Source organism: Cyprinus carpio, chromosome A25 (assembly GCF_018340385.1).
Source record: "Cyprinus carpio isolate SPL01 chromosome A25, ASM1834038v1, whole genome shotgun sequence".
Classification (NCBI taxonomy): Eukaryota; Metazoa; Chordata; class Actinopteri; order Cypriniformes; family Cyprinidae; genus Cyprinus; species Cyprinus carpio.
Window position 1 is genome coordinate 13,371,321 of NC_056596.1, and position 18,954 is coordinate 13,390,274.

General features: G+C 34.6%; 1 protein-coding gene across 2 annotated transcripts in view; it reads left to right on the forward strand.

The window, feature by feature from the left end:
* The first annotated feature begins 825 nt into the window (after positions 1–825).
* Positions 826–18,954, forward strand: part of LOC109062529 (transmembrane protein 266-like) — a 54,381-nt gene continuing 36,252 nt past the window's right edge. Inside the window, exons 1-3 of one of the 2 annotated variants that reach the window (XM_042715614.1) lie at positions 828–1,187; positions 4,998–5,112; positions 17,115–17,303. In XM_042715614.1, the coding sequence (XP_042571548.1) occupies positions 5,099–5,112; positions 17,115–17,303 (203 nt within the window). In that variant the 5' untranslated portion in view covers positions 828–1,187; positions 4,998–5,098. Of the gene's footprint in view, positions 1,188–4,997; positions 5,113–17,114; positions 17,304–18,954 lie in introns of both variants that reach the window. The other variant, XM_042715615.1, reaches the window with a different exon arrangement.

Here is an 18,954-nt window from a genome sequence, read left to right on the forward strand (position 1 = left end):
ACAGTACATGCTAGTCTGATGGCATTAGTACTATAAATATAAATATTATCTTATGAATGATATTGGAATAATGTACAGGAATATTAAAGTAGTAGGCTATATTATTATTGTATTTCAAAATGACAACTGTAATCTACATTATGATATTATGACAGTACTATGACATTAACCAGTAAAATGATATACATATGGTAATGATATGATGACGCTAAACTGAAAAAATATTTATAATTACTTTTATTCAAGTCAAAAATGTTATTTAATATCACTTAGCCTATATACATTAATTTATAACAACAAAACTACATTTTATGGTTCAATAAATTTTTATGCAAGTCACCACTTTTTACAGTGTAGTGTAGATGAGTATTATAGTTGGATGTTGTACATTGGTATGAAAGCATTATGTGCAGTACTGTGATGATATTACTATTGTAAGACAGTATTATAATGGGACGCACAGTAGTAATATGACAGTAATATCTGAAAGTCTGGAGCAGCTTTGTACAAGAGCAGATCTTTGTCTCACACACCTCCCGATCAGCAGTGATGTTTGAAACGCATTCCTCACATCTCAGTGTCAGCTCTGGACGTTATATACATGACTGATGTGTGTTTGCAGCACGCAGTAACTGTGAGGGACGTAATCGTGGAAATACCAGCGAGACTCCTCGCACCTCTGCGGGCTGGAAGGTGTTTTGATGGATGCGAGGTTATCCCAAAGAACATTTGCCATCTCTCGGACAGAAAACCAATAGAAAAGCGTTTTCTCTACGTAATGAATCCCCTCCTCCTCCTCATCTTCATCCTCCTCCTCCTCCTCCTCCGACATAACGGAGCGATGCTGGCGTTCACGCTTCAATCGAATCGAGTCCCTGGCGTGATTTGAAGGGGAAGCCCTCGGCACAACACGACAGACACACAATGCACTCCTCCTGTCGCGAAAACGATGGCTTTCTCTGGACGTGTAGACTCCTAATGTCACCTCGCTGAGCGATGATGCTCGCGCTACGGCTCGCATTCGCTCATCGTCCGCTTTATCCGCGAAAGAAGCAGCAGAACGGATGCTTGACCACTGCGAAACTGCCTTCACGCTTCACGCCTCTTCTGATTATCGGCAAGAGACGCATTATCATAACCACGAGGGCCAGGGAGACACGATTAAAGTTTCAACGATGTAAATCGAGGTAGGTTACCCCTTGGAGACGAGCATTTCATCACTGCTTCTTCTCGCTTTCATTCCACCAATTATTCGCTTAATGAGTGTTTGCTGTCATTTTGGTAATTGCATCACTAAATCAAGAGCTGTCCTGGTGCTGATAGCTGATGCTTTAATCAGAAGACACCACCGAGAGCTCCTCTAGGCCTGGGAACAGAAGACACGTCTTCCATTTTCATAAATTACAGTGCGCATCTAATATTGTGTTGATGGGGACTTTTTGGTAATTCCTGACGAGGAAGAAAATGTGGTTGTTGTAGCTTTGAGAAGAGCGTCAAAAGGACGCTTCATGTTTCTTGCATGTATTCTTGCTTTCATGTTGTCTGGATATGTTCGTCTGGTTCAGTTCACCGCTGAACTTCTGATAGTGGCAGCCACGAGCGTTATTCTGTAGGTCCGCTGTAGGTCTTTGGGCACGTGGTCAACACAACAAATCCTAAAGAGAGCACTGACGCGAGACGTGCCTGATTCAGATCTGTTAAATCAACCAGTAATTTGTTATGTTATGTTTATGGCGTTCAATCTGGGAAACGTGAACAGCTCACGCACTGCAGGTTGAGAAACGCTGGATTAGCCCAACGTTACATGACCTGGATTTAACTTCTGCTAGTGTTTTAAGAGTAGCCTACTACTAGCCTGCATGATTTAAAGACACCTGAGGAGGAGTACACAGGGCGCGGATGAGGTTATATTTTTTAAAGCAGCTTTACAGAAAATAGCTACATGTTTTAAAATCAATAGTAGAAAAATATTATCAGAGGTGACTGTCAAGGTAAGGTCTATATGGCAGACTGTGCAGCTATCATGCAAATAATACAATCATGCATTTAGTTAATATACTATCATGTATATTATACATTTATTAAGCACTTTAGTGTATAGGACTGCTGTGAATTATAATACAAGGATTTCCATTAAATTTAGCTATTTATTTTTGTTTATGTTGATGTACTTTAATAGACATGATAATAATGTTTAACAGATCAGTTGCTCATGTGCATTTAAAGATGAATAAAAGGGAAGCCAGGACCAGGTGTTATACTTTTAAGTCTTGTCTACAAAAAAATATTAATTATTTCCCTCTTTATTGTTCACCAACACACATTGACCTCTTGTGACCACATGCATGCCCCAGTAGTTTTCACAATAGAAACTCTCCATTAAATAATTTATAGCCTTATAGGCTTTTCAGCTAAATATTAACATTCAAATAATTATTAAAAATAATAATTGTTTGTGAAACTAAAAAACAAAATAAAATGAAAATGTAACATCAAAAAAGCTTTGTTTTGGTTCATGGAAATTAATTACATTACATATGAAAACATAAAAACAACTGAAAATAGTTTAGAGGAATACACACACACACACACACACACACTTGGGACTTTTGACATTCTTTGTGAAACTTAATTAAATTTAATAGCTAATAGGCCTGTATATAATCATCTGTTAAGCATTCTGTTGCATAATAATGTTTGTTAATGCTATTAAGAAAAGACATTGCATAGATATTTCTTCTTTAAATTATTTTTCATTAGCATGAGAGGCAAACAGCACCTTTTACCTAAACAAGGATGCTAAAGCGAACCCTCACATCTTCCTCTCTCCTCTACCTTGTCCCGCTTCCATCTATTCAGACTTCTTGTCTCACTGACCTGTGTGCGCTGTGCCTTATTTTGTCTTGTGTACTAGTTTCCCCTCGTCCCCCAGCCTGAGGTAATACCTTTTGTGAAACCGCTCGAGTTTGAGACACCAGCGTTTGTCAGTCTCAGTAAATGAATCTTTCATCACGGCGCTTCAGTGATTGAAGGCGGTGGTAAACGAGCGCTACGGACCATTCTTTTTATTGATGCCTGTCCATACCAAGGTTGACGACTTCATCGCACCTTGACACAAAAAAGGGCAATTGTAGGCAGTCTGAGCTTTGTGTAATATATATAAACCTTTATATATATATATATATACAATAATAACCGGTTTTGTTTTTTTTTGCTATTAAATGTGAATGAAGCACTATGCACTCAGCTCACACATGCATACCATATGTAGGACAGTATGAATTCTGGGAATTCAAAGGGCCAGACTTCGCTACAAGAATATGTGTTGTCCCGTTTGAGGGACCCCTTTTAAAAGGGTCAAAGAAAGTATCAATGAATCCTCTTTAGCTCTCTGTAACCCCTTTTGTTTGTATGATCCCATATAGCAAAAAAATATTTATTTTCAAAATATACAAAAAATAAAAGAGGTTTCAAAATATATTTGCAGAAATATGTTTTCTGCAATATTGCAAATTTAAATAAAAATCAACAAGGAGCGACTTTACAATGTTCCAAATTAAATAAAAAAAGACAATACAATATATGAAAAAAGAGAACATTATTAAAACATTATAAATCTAGTTTTGATCTCTAATAAGCTATTTTGTCCTCATTTGTATTTAGCCTAAATATAGGCTATTGTAAGATTGGTCTTGCCTTTAAAATACATTTTGAAATATGTTTTGGTATATGAAGGTTGAAAATAATATTTTCTTTAAAAAAAAAATAATTTAGCTTCACTGTTTGCAACATATATTTAGTTTATTTAAAATCCTTTTAGAATTATTATTATTATTATTATTATTATTTTAACCATATAAGATTATCAATTTAAAGGCATAATTTGATTTGTGAAATGGTTCATTAAAACTGGTTCATTGAAAAGAATCGACTCTAAAGAATGATTTGCTCAGTGATTTTGTTCTCGTGTTCGACTCAGTGATCCGTGAACTGGATCGATGAACGAATTCTATAAATTTGTATCAGTTGATTCTTTTAAGTTAAGTGGACTGAATGATTTGTTGATATGTTTGTGATTCATTCATGAATCAGACATGTTCTCAATTGTCAATGAGTCAACATAGCAGTTATCTGAAGTCGGCAATATCATCATATCTATACCTATTATATGTAATTTTTCTAATAATTGACTGCAAGCTTGCATTCAGATCTGCCTCCATCCATTCAGCAACTGATAGATAGAACAAAGTCTTGATAATGTGTTACCCTTGAGTGTAGGTCACAATACGGAAGAAAAGATCTGTCACTACTTCGGTTTTATTGTGACTTTCATACCTCACAGAGAGGGAAGATTATCAACTTAAATATCAACTTTCGTAAATATCATTTGATTTGAAAAAATAAATAAAAAATGGCATGTATTTTTTTGGAGCACAATTTGCTTATAGTTTACTTTTTTTTTTTTTTTATTTTTTTGGAAAAATCTTCAAATCTTCAAAATAGTTTACTTTTTTTTTTTTTTTTTTTTTTTTTTTTAATAATTATGATTTTCACTTTGGCATAAACTACTCTTTTACACCCTTTAAATGGAGATTTGTTTCTAATGTACTCCTTTCCAGGTTTATACCAATACATCTTGTTCTGATATCAGATATTCTGTTAAATGAAGTACTGTATGTACCTTTGCTGAATCATAGCTTTAACGGTTTCTTCACTTGATTTATGTCACAGTTCACTGGTAAAACTGTGAAGTTAAGCGACTGTTTGATTTCATAACAGATCTAATATCTCCCTTCATTGATTTTATTGCATAAGCGACAATTCCGTTGCTTCAGAAGGATAACTGTGTCACGGCTGAACTAGATGTTCATGCGTTCATAAACATACTGTATAGTGGTGAATTTCAATTTTAAAACACACACAGAAGTTGCTAATAAGCCTTTACTTTATAGTACGATGTGTTTAAAGAGAGTATGTTTCTCTGCTTCTCTCCTCAGGTCTGGTATGAGTGAAGTCGCCTCCGTCTAGCACAAACTAGAGCTCACGTTTGAGAGAGTCGAAAGACGACGTCCGTTCAGCAATTGCTGCACATCACACCATGAGCCAGCCACAGTGAGTGTGCAAGCTACAGTACATCGTACCTGCTTTATATTGGTATTGAAAATAGTATGAGAACACTGCTGTGTGTATCGTGCACATGACTGTGTTTGTGTGTGTTTATTCTGCGGTAACACTAATTATGCGTTAAGCAATGTATTGTTTAGACTTTTCTGTCGCCTTTGTTTCATTTGAATACTTTTTGGAGTGTAGATTTGTTTGCGTTACATTTTTCAAAGACATTTTTGGTTTATCTCATTCTTCAGATTGTGTTGTTCGGACATTAGTCGTACAATGATTTGTCAAAGAACTCTGGTCCTACCATAAATAGGTCACAAATTCAGTATTATTAATATTGGTACTATATATTGTAGTTACTGATGTATATATCATATCATAAACATAAATCATCAAAATATGATGATTTAATATGTATCATAATCATAAATAGAATAATTAAAAATAGATAAGCTGCTGTTAAGAAGTTTGGTCATTAAGATTTAAAAATGTATTATTATTTTATTCATTCTTTTCTGCTCACCAAGGCATTTATTCGATGAAAAATACAGTAAAAACAGTAGTATTGTGAAATAGTATTACAATTTAAAATGAACTGTTTTCTGTTGTAAATTTTATTTTAAAATGTAATTCATTTCTGTGATCAAAGGTGAATTTTCAGCATCATTACTCCAGTCTTCAGTGTCACATGATCCTTCAGAAATCATTCTGATATGCTGATTGGCTGCTTGAGAAACATTATTATCAATGTTGTAAACAGTTGTGCCACTTAATGATACATTTTTCAGGATTTTTTGATGAATAGAAAATAGCTGCATTTATTTGAAATGGTAAGACTTAAAAAAAAAAATTAATAATGAAGTATTAATTGCTTTCCAAAAAAAAAGAAGCATTGATGACTCCAAACTTTTTAATGGTACTGTAAGTGCATATTTATCATGCAAGTAAATGTACAATGGTTTCTGGACAATTTTCAAGCCACTAATATTATTAAACATGACAGGAAAAATACTTTCAAACAGGTTCCCCAAACGACATTTTTCTTGACAAGGTCAGTCCAGCATATGAATGTTCTTAATTGACTCGTCATCTTCACTGGAGATCCATGTGTTTGCTCTGCAGCAGGAGGAGTGTGATATCGTCATTTATAGCCACACACTGTTCTGCAGTCAGGCGCTCAGCGTGTCCTGATTCATGTAGAGAATGCGAGATCCTATATCTGCCCTTTCCACATTCTTCCAACCCACAGCTGTTCTAGGATCAGCAGCACAGATGCTGACTTGGCCTTCTTAGGTGAAGTCTTCGTGACGTGACTTTTGCATTACATTCTCACTAGCTCAGAATCAGGCCACCTTACTCAATTTAATGTGATGCAAGTGAAAATAAATCTGTGAGGTAAAGTATATAGTGTCGTCATGTGGCTGGAGTTGATCACTAAGTCTGTGAAATGTTAAGTTCATTGCGGACTTCAAACATTATTTGTAAAAATTAGGTATTTGTTCGTACAATGCATATATACATTTATGCCTAGGCGCTGAAACTATAAAAGCAAACTGTTGACTGCATCTAAAATGTAAACTTGTTCTTACAACTTAAGATACATACAAATATTTATGAAACGTTTGATGTTCATGACATCTCATATCACTTAAAGTATCACTTAAAGTATGTTTTATATATGCTTAACTTTAGAGATGCACAAATGTTTACAAATTCTTTAATGCTGATGATGTTGTTGATAACCATACAATAGCATTATATCAACAGCGCCTAAACCATAAAACCTTTTATGTATGTACAACTTTACGGAAGTACAAATGTTTACAAATCATTGGATGTTGTTGATAATCGTACATTGGTATCAAATCATTTATGTATGTACAACTTTACAATTGACAATAGCATTGTGTCGACAAGTCTAAAACATAAACCCTTTTATGTACAGCTTTTCAAACATACAAATGTTTACAAATCCTTTGACTTGGATGTTGTTGATAAACATGCAATAGAATTTTATCAACGGTGCTTAAAACAAAAACCCTTTTATGTATAGCCTTACAAAATCAATTTACAAATCATTTGATGTTTATTGTTTATTATGTTCATGATACTTTTGCTAAAACCATTTATGTATGCATAAATTTAAATGTTTAAAAATCCTTTTTACAATGGCATTGCATTGATATCACCTAAAACGTAAACTCTTTTATGTCTGTGCAACTTTATAGACATATGTTTACAAATCCTTTGATGCTGATGTAGCTGATTAGCTTTTACATACAACTTCAAAGATGCACACATTTTTACAAATCATTTAATGCAATAGCATTGTATCAACAGAGCTTTATGGTAACTTACGTACATACACACGCTTCTGAATCCTTTAATGTTCATGATATTGACATATCTATGCAAATGTTTCTAAACAAACTTTACATACAAATAGCTATAAATACCAATGAGATAATGTAGATTGAATGGACTGGACTTCTATCCCTCACAGCCTTGTTTCTGTTCGTGTCAAATTAAATTTGGTAAAGGAATATTAAACAAGAATCAGCTCTGAAGTACAACCAATACTAGCACCGGTGTCAGTTTGTATATTGGATTATGAAGAAGAGCTCGGTGTGTGGCCCTCACAGGAAGCTCCTGTATTCTGATGGCAGTGGTTTCGGTGTCCAGGGAGAGGAGGAGAGGGAGGTTTGGGAGGTTGGTAGTGAATGCAGAGTGGATTACTTCAGCTGCCGTCTTTGTTCATCAGAGCTGCATTTGTTTACTGTGCATTCAGAGCGAGTCTGAGACACGGGAGTAAGCTGCAGAGAATAACATGATACATTTGACTCAATTACACACCACAGGATAGATTGCAAGTATACCACAAAAGTCCTTATATTAAATCAAACCAAAACCGCCATGTGGATATTATTTACACATGCAGCATGTACTGCTGATCTTGTGTTGTGAGAAATAGACATACAAATGCTTAAAGCGAGGAAAGTCAACAACACAAGGATCTAAGGATTATTTCACAGCTGGTTGTTCAGGAGCATCAATACAGAAAACCTTTTTTATAATCTGCATGACAAATGTCATTTTCTTTACTGTTACATATTTTCTATTAACAGCGAAGCTGGAATGAGTCTATTCAAGGGAGGGTTCTTTTAAATAGTAATTAGTTATTTTAAATAGCATTACTAATTAGTAATTAGCAGTTATTTTAGTAATAGCAGTTATTTCACAGCAAAATTTGTTATTTGCTATTGCTAGTCAGGATCTGGTGAAAGTGTGTGTTTTTTTTTTAAATATAACACTAAGCCCTAAAAGCTAGCCGGTTTGAACTAAAACCTGCAAATGTACGGTTTTGATTTAAGGTCCTTAAAATTTTTGGCTAATGCAACACTTGCCATTTTTGTCAAAATAACTGCACAAACATCCCACAAAAGTCCCAAAGACTTAGTTTTTATTTTATAAAAAGATATAAAGCATTTTATTTTGTTTTGTCTTGTTTTTTATTTTATTTTATACAGATAAAGAAAAAAAATATCTGCTGATAATTTTTCATATAAAATATAGAAACTACTCCTGAATGGGTAACAGTGTTGACATTGTATCCTAAAAAGTAATATAACATTATTTCTAGAAATATTTTATATATATATATATATATATATTATATATATATATATATATATATATATATATATATATATATATTATTATATAGATATAATATATATATTTAGAATAATGTTGGTAACAGGGTTGAACACGATTTGTGTCAAAATCTATTCAAAAAACTGAATTATATTAATTGTCTTTGTGTTAGAAAGGATACAGATCAACTTTTTCATTTTGTTATGTTTTTGTAATGGGGAAAGTCATGTGGTAACAGGGTTTACAGTTTAACATTTTCAGATGTTTTTGTTAATTAAGGTTAACTAGAAACTGGAAATAGACATTTAAAAATGAATTTATTTTTGTTAATTAAGATTAATTAATGATTTAAAACTTAACCACCCTTGCAGGTGCTGCTTTGCTGTTTTTTTTTTTTTTTTTTTTTTTGTCAAATATGTCAAGGTTGCTGTTTTATTACCCTTGCTTTTTGAATTCGCATTAGATGATGATATGATACAAAAAATATAACTATATTCAGCCTGTATATTTATCTTATCATTCATGTAGCTGCAGTGAAGTAACTGAGATTGTTCCATGGTGCCGTTCTCGTGACACAGATGTGCTTCAGTGTTCTCTGACCAAGTGTTTTGATCATCATTTGGTCCTGTTATTATTGTTTGTATATGTCCTTCTATTCACCACAAAAGGTGTGTGTGTGTGTGTGTCTGTGTCTGTGTCTGTCTGTGTGTGTGTGTGTGTGTGTGTGTGTGTGTGTGTGTGTGTGTGTGTGTGTGTGTCTGTGTCTGTGTGTGAGTGATTGTGCACACGTGCATGCATACTCATGTGCTCATGTTTTCACACACCATGCTTACATGCATTCTGACACACCCTGAGGACACCTTTGTGCTTGAAACAGGTCACCTAACATTTAGCCTCCGCTCTTCTGTCTAATGAGGTCTGCCTCGTCGTTTTGTGCAAAAGCTGATCGTTTTCTCATTGTGATATTCAACATTTACAACACAGTCCTCTCTGCTTGATCTACTTGAAGACTATAGTACCATCCAGTTTAACAGTCAGTGTTTATGATTTGCCTATATAATAATATATTCCACATTAAATGATGTTGCACACAAACTTTGGGACAGTTTTAAGTATATTTTAAATGTTTTGAAATGAGGCGTTTATATAGCGCTTTATTGTGTATTGCTGTACTCCTAAAGCGCTTTATAATCATATGAGGGGGGTCTCTCCTCAACCACCACCAGCGTGCAGCATCCACAGTACAACGGCGGCAGTGCGCTCACCACACACCAGCTACAGGTGGAGAGGAGAGAGAGACAGAGCCAACTGAGTGGATGGGGATTATTAGTCTTTAATGCCTCTGCAAAAACATGAGGTCATGCAAACATAAGGTGGTGCAAAAAAAAATCACCATTTAGTGTTTAAAACCAACTAATTTTCATCCTATATTAGTTTTATATTACATAATAGTTTATCATTACATCTAATAGTTCATAACACAACAAAACAACATGGGATTTGTGCCACTAATGCTTCAAAATCAAGTCATGGGACACTGCACCATATGCTTTAATTTCTCCTAGCGTTGATATATATATAGTCTTTAATGCCTCTGCAAAAAAGAGGTCATGCAGTCACAACACCCGACATCTGGTCTGATCAAAATATTCTTCAGAATAACTTGCTTTGCATCTTGGGTTTGGTCCAAATGAATCTTTTCTGGGCCCATTATATGCTGACACAATTTTCTCACCATCATCTGGTTCATAACACACCAAAGCTGTTGTTCTTATTTAACCTCAAAATACCACTCAATGTCTCACAAGTCAATATGACTGTGGCAGAAATCTTTCAGGCATTATTATATCAAGGCCGACCTATGCAAAGCACTTTGATTGGGACATGGGAATCTCACAGCTGGTGACAAAATGTCCTGCTGAATAACACAAACTGATGGCTCTTCGGATGAATGCTGCTTGCAGCATCTGGCTGTGAAGGTCTAACAGATGATACTGGGAATCACTTGACACCCCTTTTGTTTTACTACCTTATTTCAAGGCCTATATGTGGACTTTATGTATTTCTATAGTAAATAACTTCTCACCTGTATCACTGATAATTTGTAGGGCACACTTGGTTTTCTGCCTCATTAATATTGTCCTCTGCAAACTGCTAGCAAGCTGTAATAAGCTTATATCTTCTCTGTGATTTACAGTGTGTTTAACGTTTACAGAAACCCATCAAGGGAGGTGTTATGATGACTTTAGTGCATCCCATGCTGAAACAGCATTTTATTGTCTTATAAGACTCAAATCTGTACTAAAGGAACGCGGTAAGTAAAACTGCAACAAATGTCTGTGTTTTGTTGGCAATCAGCTGTAAGTGCTCGTGACTCTTTAGCTCCGCCCACAGCACGCCTCCAGGAGCTCGGCAGTTTTCAGAGAGAATCCTATAGCTGTATCTTTCTTTTATAAATCTGATAAAACTAAAGACTCATCGCAGATGCAAAACTACTGTATAGATACTCAAGATTAACATGAGACTGGCAGAAACTGTGTGTGCTATGTAACCTTTAAAATATGAAGTTATTAAAAATTGAACATTGTAATTAGCCTTTTATGCTTACAGTAATTTTTACTGAGCTAAATTGCTTCTTAGAGAACCAGGTCTGTTAAAGGAATAGTTCATCCAAAATTGAAAATGTCATCATTTACTCACCCTCAAGTTGTTCCAAACCTTCTGTTAAGCACAAATGAAGATATTTTGAATAATATAGGTGACCAAACAGTTGCTGGAAGCCATTGACTTCCATAGTATGGGAAAAATACTATGGAAGTCAATGGGGACCTGAAACTTGTTACCAACATTCTTTAAAATAACTTCTTTTACATTCAGACAGGTTTGGAACAACTTGAGGGTGAGTAAATGATGACAAAATGTTCATTTTAGTGTAGACTATCCCTTATTAACCTAACCCGAGATTGGCAGTGGATTTTTCCACATGCCTGCATAGTCTCCTCTTGCGGATTCACTGAGGTTCATGTTCAGTCGAGCTCCGCACTTTTCAAGTGAAGGTGCTTTCACTTTGCCGTCTGTGCATTTCTATGGTCGAGCGCAGCGTGAGGTGCAGGCTATTTAGATACTGCAGAAGATTACAGCATCTCTGTGAAACACCTGCTAGAGACCAGCAGTTCCTCTCAAAACATCAACAATATGTTCCATGTGTTCAAAACAGAAACATATATACTCCTTTTTTGAGTTTCTTAACATACATAAAAGATTTGTATTATTTTAGTACCTGAGGATTACTGGAATACCCAACACAATGTCATTGAAAGTCTAAAAAAAAGGGCAAAAAGGCTATGGATGGAATTGTGCAAATGGTTTATTTGTAATTTTACATTTTATATTATAATCAATTATTGCATATATAAAAAAGTAATATATATAAATATAAAAAAGTACAAAAACAAAAAAATGTCCCCTCAAGGTTAGCAGTTCTATTGGGGTATTTTTGTAAATACACATTTTTGGTAACCAGTTTTTATTTACGATGTATTGAAGCTATAAAGCTGAAAAACGCAGTAACCCATAAACTTGGTAGGTGGGGGTTAATGTTCGTCCCTGTGGGCTACTTTCTTATTTATTTCTATTGATTCTCTCCATCTGATTTATGACTGTGCGCTGTAAACTCACTGGGGGAAAAGTGATTCGCCAGCTAGTTTAGTTCAGTCAGTGGAAATAAAAATAATTGTAGAGGATATGGCACAACACCTTCTGAATTAAAAATGTGTATTTATGCGTTTGTGTAACCTAACCTGGTAACACTTTTTTTAAAGGACCAATTCTCAGTATTAAACGATTAGTTCACTTCCAGAATATAAATTTCCTGATAATTTACTCAACCCCATGTCATCCAAGATGTTTCTGTCTTTCTGTCTTCAGTCACAAAGGAATTAAGTATTTTTTCTCCATTTAATAGACTTCAGTGGTGGCCATTGGTCCAAACTGCAGTTTCAATGCAGCTTCAAATGGCTCTACACAGTCTCAGCCGAGGAATAAAGGTCTAGCGAAACGATTGGACATTTTCTAATTTTAAAAAAAAAATTATATCTGATGATGAGCATTTTAAAATGTCATATAATCTAATTATAAGTACTTAATTTCTGGAAAGGATTATGTAATCCAGATAATTAAAAATAGAGTATAAACAGCAATAATAAAATTTTAATTTTAAAAAACATTTTTTTTATTTGAATATATTTTAAAATGTAATTCATTCTTGTATATCATAATAGAAAAACTATTCTTTTGAATTGCAAAAATATTTCACAATATTAGGGTTTTAATTTTTAAATTAAGCCTTGGTCCAAAAACATAAAAAAAAAAATAATAATTATTCCAAATTTTTATATTACTTTTAATTGTTATTCCCAAATTTTTTTTTATTTTTTGATTAAATGATTATATATTTTTCACACAGTAACTTATAGAATTTAAACATAACACATTAAATTTTAAAAACCATATAACATACACTTTTATAAATATCTTATCATAAACTCACAAAAACACCTAACTATCATTTTTTATCTTACATTTTTAGTAATAGCTTTTCATCAGCTCACGAACTCCCTGAAGTTTTTTCACAAACCCCACTTTGGGAAACCTTGACATAATGTGATGTTTATTGTACTTCATGTGCCATATATATATAGAGAGAGAGAGTCAGCTAGCTTTGATTATATAATGTAATAATTTTTGGTATAACTTAAAATACTTTAAGTGTCATATTTGCATTGCATATTTGACAACACTGGATAAACACATCTGCTAAATAAATAGAATAGTAATGAATAAATATAATGTGTGTCATAAAGCAATTTTGTATCATTTCTAATCAAGCACTCCGAAGGGTGGTTGGGTGTGATTTTACAGATAACTGGAGAACTAGGGCCTCTCGGGCTCCTGTAATTACATCAAAACTTGGTCTCATGTCTGTGTCCTCTACTGCTTGTCCTGTGGTGTGACAAACAGAAACTGTGGGCGTTGTGCCACTAGCGAACACTCATCAGTACCTGACAGCGCTAAGGCTTTGCATATGGTTATTTGGAAATGTGATTTTGATGCCCTGAACAGTTTGTGCGTGTCAGGAGTGATTAGAGTCCTGTTAGCAATCGGTGGGAAGCAGTGCCAAATGTGCAGATAGCATCAGGGAGGACGGGACGCCACATGCTGAGGCTGTCCTTTACCAGCCAGCCAGCATGAAGGGTGTGAGAAGATTTTGGGGAGAAGGGCAACCGAAGCACTGCTGTCATAGAGTATTATTTTGTGTGTAAAGCTATGATAATGTATAGTACACTACTGTAATTTATTGTAAACTTCAGTTAAAATCATATGGGAGAAAAAATAAATAAATACAATATTATGATTTTTTTTTCTTTTTTTTTTAATTGTGACATTAAATTTATGGCAATTAATGACATTTCCTCCCATTACCATAGTTTGCGCAGCTGTATTATTATTATTATTATTTTTTTTTTTTTTTTTATTGATTGATTGATTTTTTAATATAAAAATAATTATAAACTAATATTTTTTTCAGCTACACTAATATTTTTTTCAGTAAAAGAAAATCCTATGCCTTTTTTTTCATTGTATTATAGTACAGTAGTATTTATGATTTTTAAGCTTTTATTTTTTGTATTTTTAATTTTACTTTAATATTTAGTCATTTTGTAATGTGCTTTTGTATTTTTTTTTTTTTACTATTTAGGTTTACTTTTTATTTCATTTTATGTGTGACAAAATTTATTTTTTTATTCCAATATTTGTGTTTTACTTTATTTCAATTAAAAATGTTTTTAACAGTTTTAGTTAACAATAAAAACACCGCTATGGTGATTTTTTTTAAATCCCTTTAAAAAATAATAATAATATTACAAGAATCCCAATTAATTTAAAGATTATGTTATGTTATGCTTTTTTTTCTTCTTCTTTTTTTTTAATGGCCCCAAAAGATACATTTTCTGTATATATTCTTATATATTTCAAAAACAATATTTCTTTCTTTTTATTCTGGGGTGAAATATAACATGTCCTAGACAGATTTCTTCAGATTCACCCAATCATCCATCATTCATTCATGTTTGATACATTGTTTGCTCAAAACACAACACACGCAGATAAAAGAAGAGGCTTTTCTGGAGAAATTACAGTATGTTTGGGTCCACAGCCATTAACATTTTAAAAACTGGGATGAGCCCATATCCAGCAGAAACACTTCTCGGCATAAAATCACCATCTCATAATGTCAATCCATACATGCATACAGTACAGTATAGTCTCTCTCTTGACCCTGTATTCACAGTGGCAATGTTGCGATTTTCTCCTCTGTCTCTGTACTATTACAAGCTTCCTTTTTTGTTCCCCTCCTCTTTTTTTCTTTGCACTGGCATAATTTATCTCCCCTCATCCGGCACGCCTTGGACGGAAGCCAAAACCCAGGTTTCTGCCCCTCTCTGCTTCTGTTCTGTCCTTTCTTCTGCCCTTGATTAAGCCGTCTTAAGGGTCGCGAGTATTGATTTCAGTTATGAGCATACATTATGATTACAATTATCACATTGCCGCTTATTTTGGAAGTATGACTACTTGTCTGACTGCACAGATGCCTTGTTTTCATGCCCTCTATGCCATTAACTGCAATTAAAGGAGTAGTTCTACCAAAAATTAACATTTTGTCATTATTTACTCTATCTGGGTGAACTGTTCCTGTAAGTTTCCACAATATCAAGAGCTAATTGCGAATTGTAAGCATTGCAGAAGTATATATTCATTGCCTTGTTTGCACTGAGATTGAGAACAGCAATCCCAGTCTGCAAACGTGAGCAGAATCAGTGCACTGAATCCAATAAATCAAAGACAAAACGGGGCAAAACCGGCCATGACATCCAACTGTGGGACTTTGTTGTTTTGCCACAATATTGTGCTTTGAAATTCTCTTGATACCTCATTATTGTGGGATGCGACGCATGATGGTGCGGCCATGATGAATATTCTGGGTTTAGGAATCAATCTAGACACGTGGGACGCCGGCCTCAACTTAATCTGCTTTCATGCATTTCTTATGTTGCCATTGAGGTCTCAGACGCATTTCCATATTCCATGTCTGCTATTTGAGGCCGTGCCCTATTTAAGATTCCTCAATCTGCTTCCTGTCTGTCTTAGAGTCACATCAGTCTGCAAACTGCGGGAATATGTCTCAATATTGGGATTCGGGGTGTCTGTTACGTTTGTGATTCAGTTTACTCTCCTGTTGCTAGTCGTTCATTGTGTGTCTCATGCATCATGCATTGTTGGAAAAAAAAAAAACATGCTCCTCATCCCTGACCTCTCCTGTGTTCTTAACCATAGCATGATTTGCTTCCTTCGGAAGTGGCGGTTTTCTATGTACTAACTCCAGGACTCTTATTTATTGCCTTGTTTCCTGTTTTTGTGCTGCACACATCTTATATGGGGCCTGCCATTGTTTGCAGTTTAAAGTTAACATGAAACAACCCATTTTGCTTCCATGACATATTTCCAAATGAAATAAAGAAATCAGTGTTGGGAAAAGTTACTTATTGTGTTACTTTTTATGGAAAGTAATGCATTACATTACTTTTGCGTTACTTTTTGTCACCTGGGCTGGGCTTGCTTATTTGTTTTTAAAAACCAAAAAAACAAAAGTTACATTTTTGGCAACTGCAAGGCCCCTTTCACACCAAAAGTGAATTTAATAATCCTCAGGCTAAAAAAAAAAGTAACTTGTGTTTTTTGATCACGTAAATTGCATTACTTGTAATGTGTTACCCCCCAACACTGGATAAAATAATAATAATAAAAAATAAATAAATAAATAAATTATGCAGTACCTCGAATGAATCAGTGAGTCATTTTAGTGAATCAGTTCTTAGGGACAGTCAGTATGAATGAAGCAGTTTGCGGAAGTCAGCTGCTTGCTTTACATGAACAATCCAAATGAACTGATTCACAAAAATGAATCAACTTCCCAGTGCACTGATTGGAAATTGTTTAGTAAAGTGAAGTGGTTCCTGAAGGTGTTTAGAGGATGGCGGCTGAAAAACATTTTGGTATACGATTATAATAAATCAGTGCACTGATAAATTATTCACAATAAGACCATAAACATGTTGATTTTATTTCATGTTGACTTCCTGTCTGTGATAATAGGTAGATGTCAGATGTACTCTGTGGTTCAGTATGTAAATTCTTGGTGGTAATCTAAGTCATTTTTAAGGTAATCTTATTTAAGACAGTTCATGTAAGAAGACAATAGAGTAGTGTGTCCCATGTGTCCCCAGGCCCCCTCAGCAGGCGGCAGCGCCGGATCTGGAGGTGATCTCCCAGCAGGTGGAGGATGAAGGCCAGTGCATGGCTCCAGTGCAGCTGGTCGGCTTCACCTACAGGGACCTTCCTCTAGCTGCCCTGGACCTCTCGCTGGCCGGATCCCAGCTACTTTCCAATCTGGACGAAGAGGACAACCAAGAGGGGTAAGAAACTGCGATTACACCAGTGATACTGTACAGAAACATGTACACACACGTTTATGCGGTTGCGCAATTGGGGACTTCCCACTTATTCTAGTGCTATGTAACTAACCCAAATACAGAAATAGAACTTCTTAAAAGTGAATGTAAACATTTAGACTTTGTGAATAGTTTTTTCCTTTTGAACACACTCACAAAAAATTTCAATAAAAAAAGTTTTGGAATTCAATTTTAGATTTTGTACGTCAAAATTTCATGTTGTGTTGCTTGCTGTTTCTTTGTATTTCTGAGTGAAACTTGTTTCACACCAATTTTTTTTTCAGTGCACCCATAAAGAATAAAGTAATACAAATATATTTAATATTCAGATTTTTTTATTTTATTTAATTTTTTCCCCAAATTGAGTTTTTTTTAATTAACTACTATAAATATTAACGTATCAATATTAACTATTTTAAAATAAGTTAATTACTATTTTTTGCTAAGCATGTATACACACAAGAACTTATCATTTGAAAAACATGATCGTATTAAATGTAGAAGCATAATATGAAATTTTAGTCTGAAAACTCTAATGTAACATTTTGACAGTGTCTCTTTGTTAGCGCAGTGCCACTTTCAGTTATCATCGGATAAAGGATTCCGCCGAAACGTACGCCAGGCTGGGAGAGAAATATTCAGAAATCCAAAAAATCAGGAAGAACAGCATACTCTCACTTAGATCAACGATACTGACTTTTAACTGGAATTCCAGGAATTCATTTAATGCTTGGCAGGGGTGAGGTAAAAATAAGTCCCAACTTGTCTTATAAACAATGCTAGCAGTATCTAAAATAGCCGAGATTGCAATCTTTATTGCGTCTGACATAAAATAGCACTTTAAAGGAATTTGTTTATAAAATGTTGGCGTCCTCAAATGATTCGTAATGCAGAACTGTATAGTTCAGGTGTATTTACCAACTGTGTTGCAGTTAAAAATAACCCCTAAAAACAATGAGAAATATTTTTAGCTTGATATTTTAGATTTATTTTTAAGATTTCTAATGGAAACTCAAAGCAAAATTTTATCTTGAGAGAAAAAAATATCATCTTTGAGTGTTGCTGTACTATTATTAAACTATCCTGAGACTGACAGAAATCCAGAAATTGTTTCGACAAAATAAGTTTTAGCTTTCAAAACCATTACGCTTTTCAATAAATGGATGCATTTCTGTCATTTGTAGTATTTTTTTTTTGTGACTAGCATGCCTTTGTGATCCATATCATCCTGTTGCATAATTTTTTTTATTTTTAGATCAACATTTTACTGCTTGTGCAACTCTAGTCTCACAGAGTCAGACTTTTGATTATCATCACAAAGTTTGGATTGCTTGAGCAAAGACCAATGTCGTAATGTGTCCCTCCTACAGCATGTCCCAATTGTTTTCAAATGCCGGATGTTTACCGCATAGGTTGGATTCTTGACTGCTTCACACCATATTTTTAAATGCCAGCTTTCAGTGGGTGTATTTGTGTTCCTCGGTGGGTAGTGTGCTAATGTGGCTTTAAAAATCATCTGGCAGCCGCACTGCATGCTGGGAGTGTGGAGCACCCAGACCTCTATGGTGCAGACTGGGTTTTTGGCAGTCGATGCTGCTGTCCCGTCTGGGTAGCG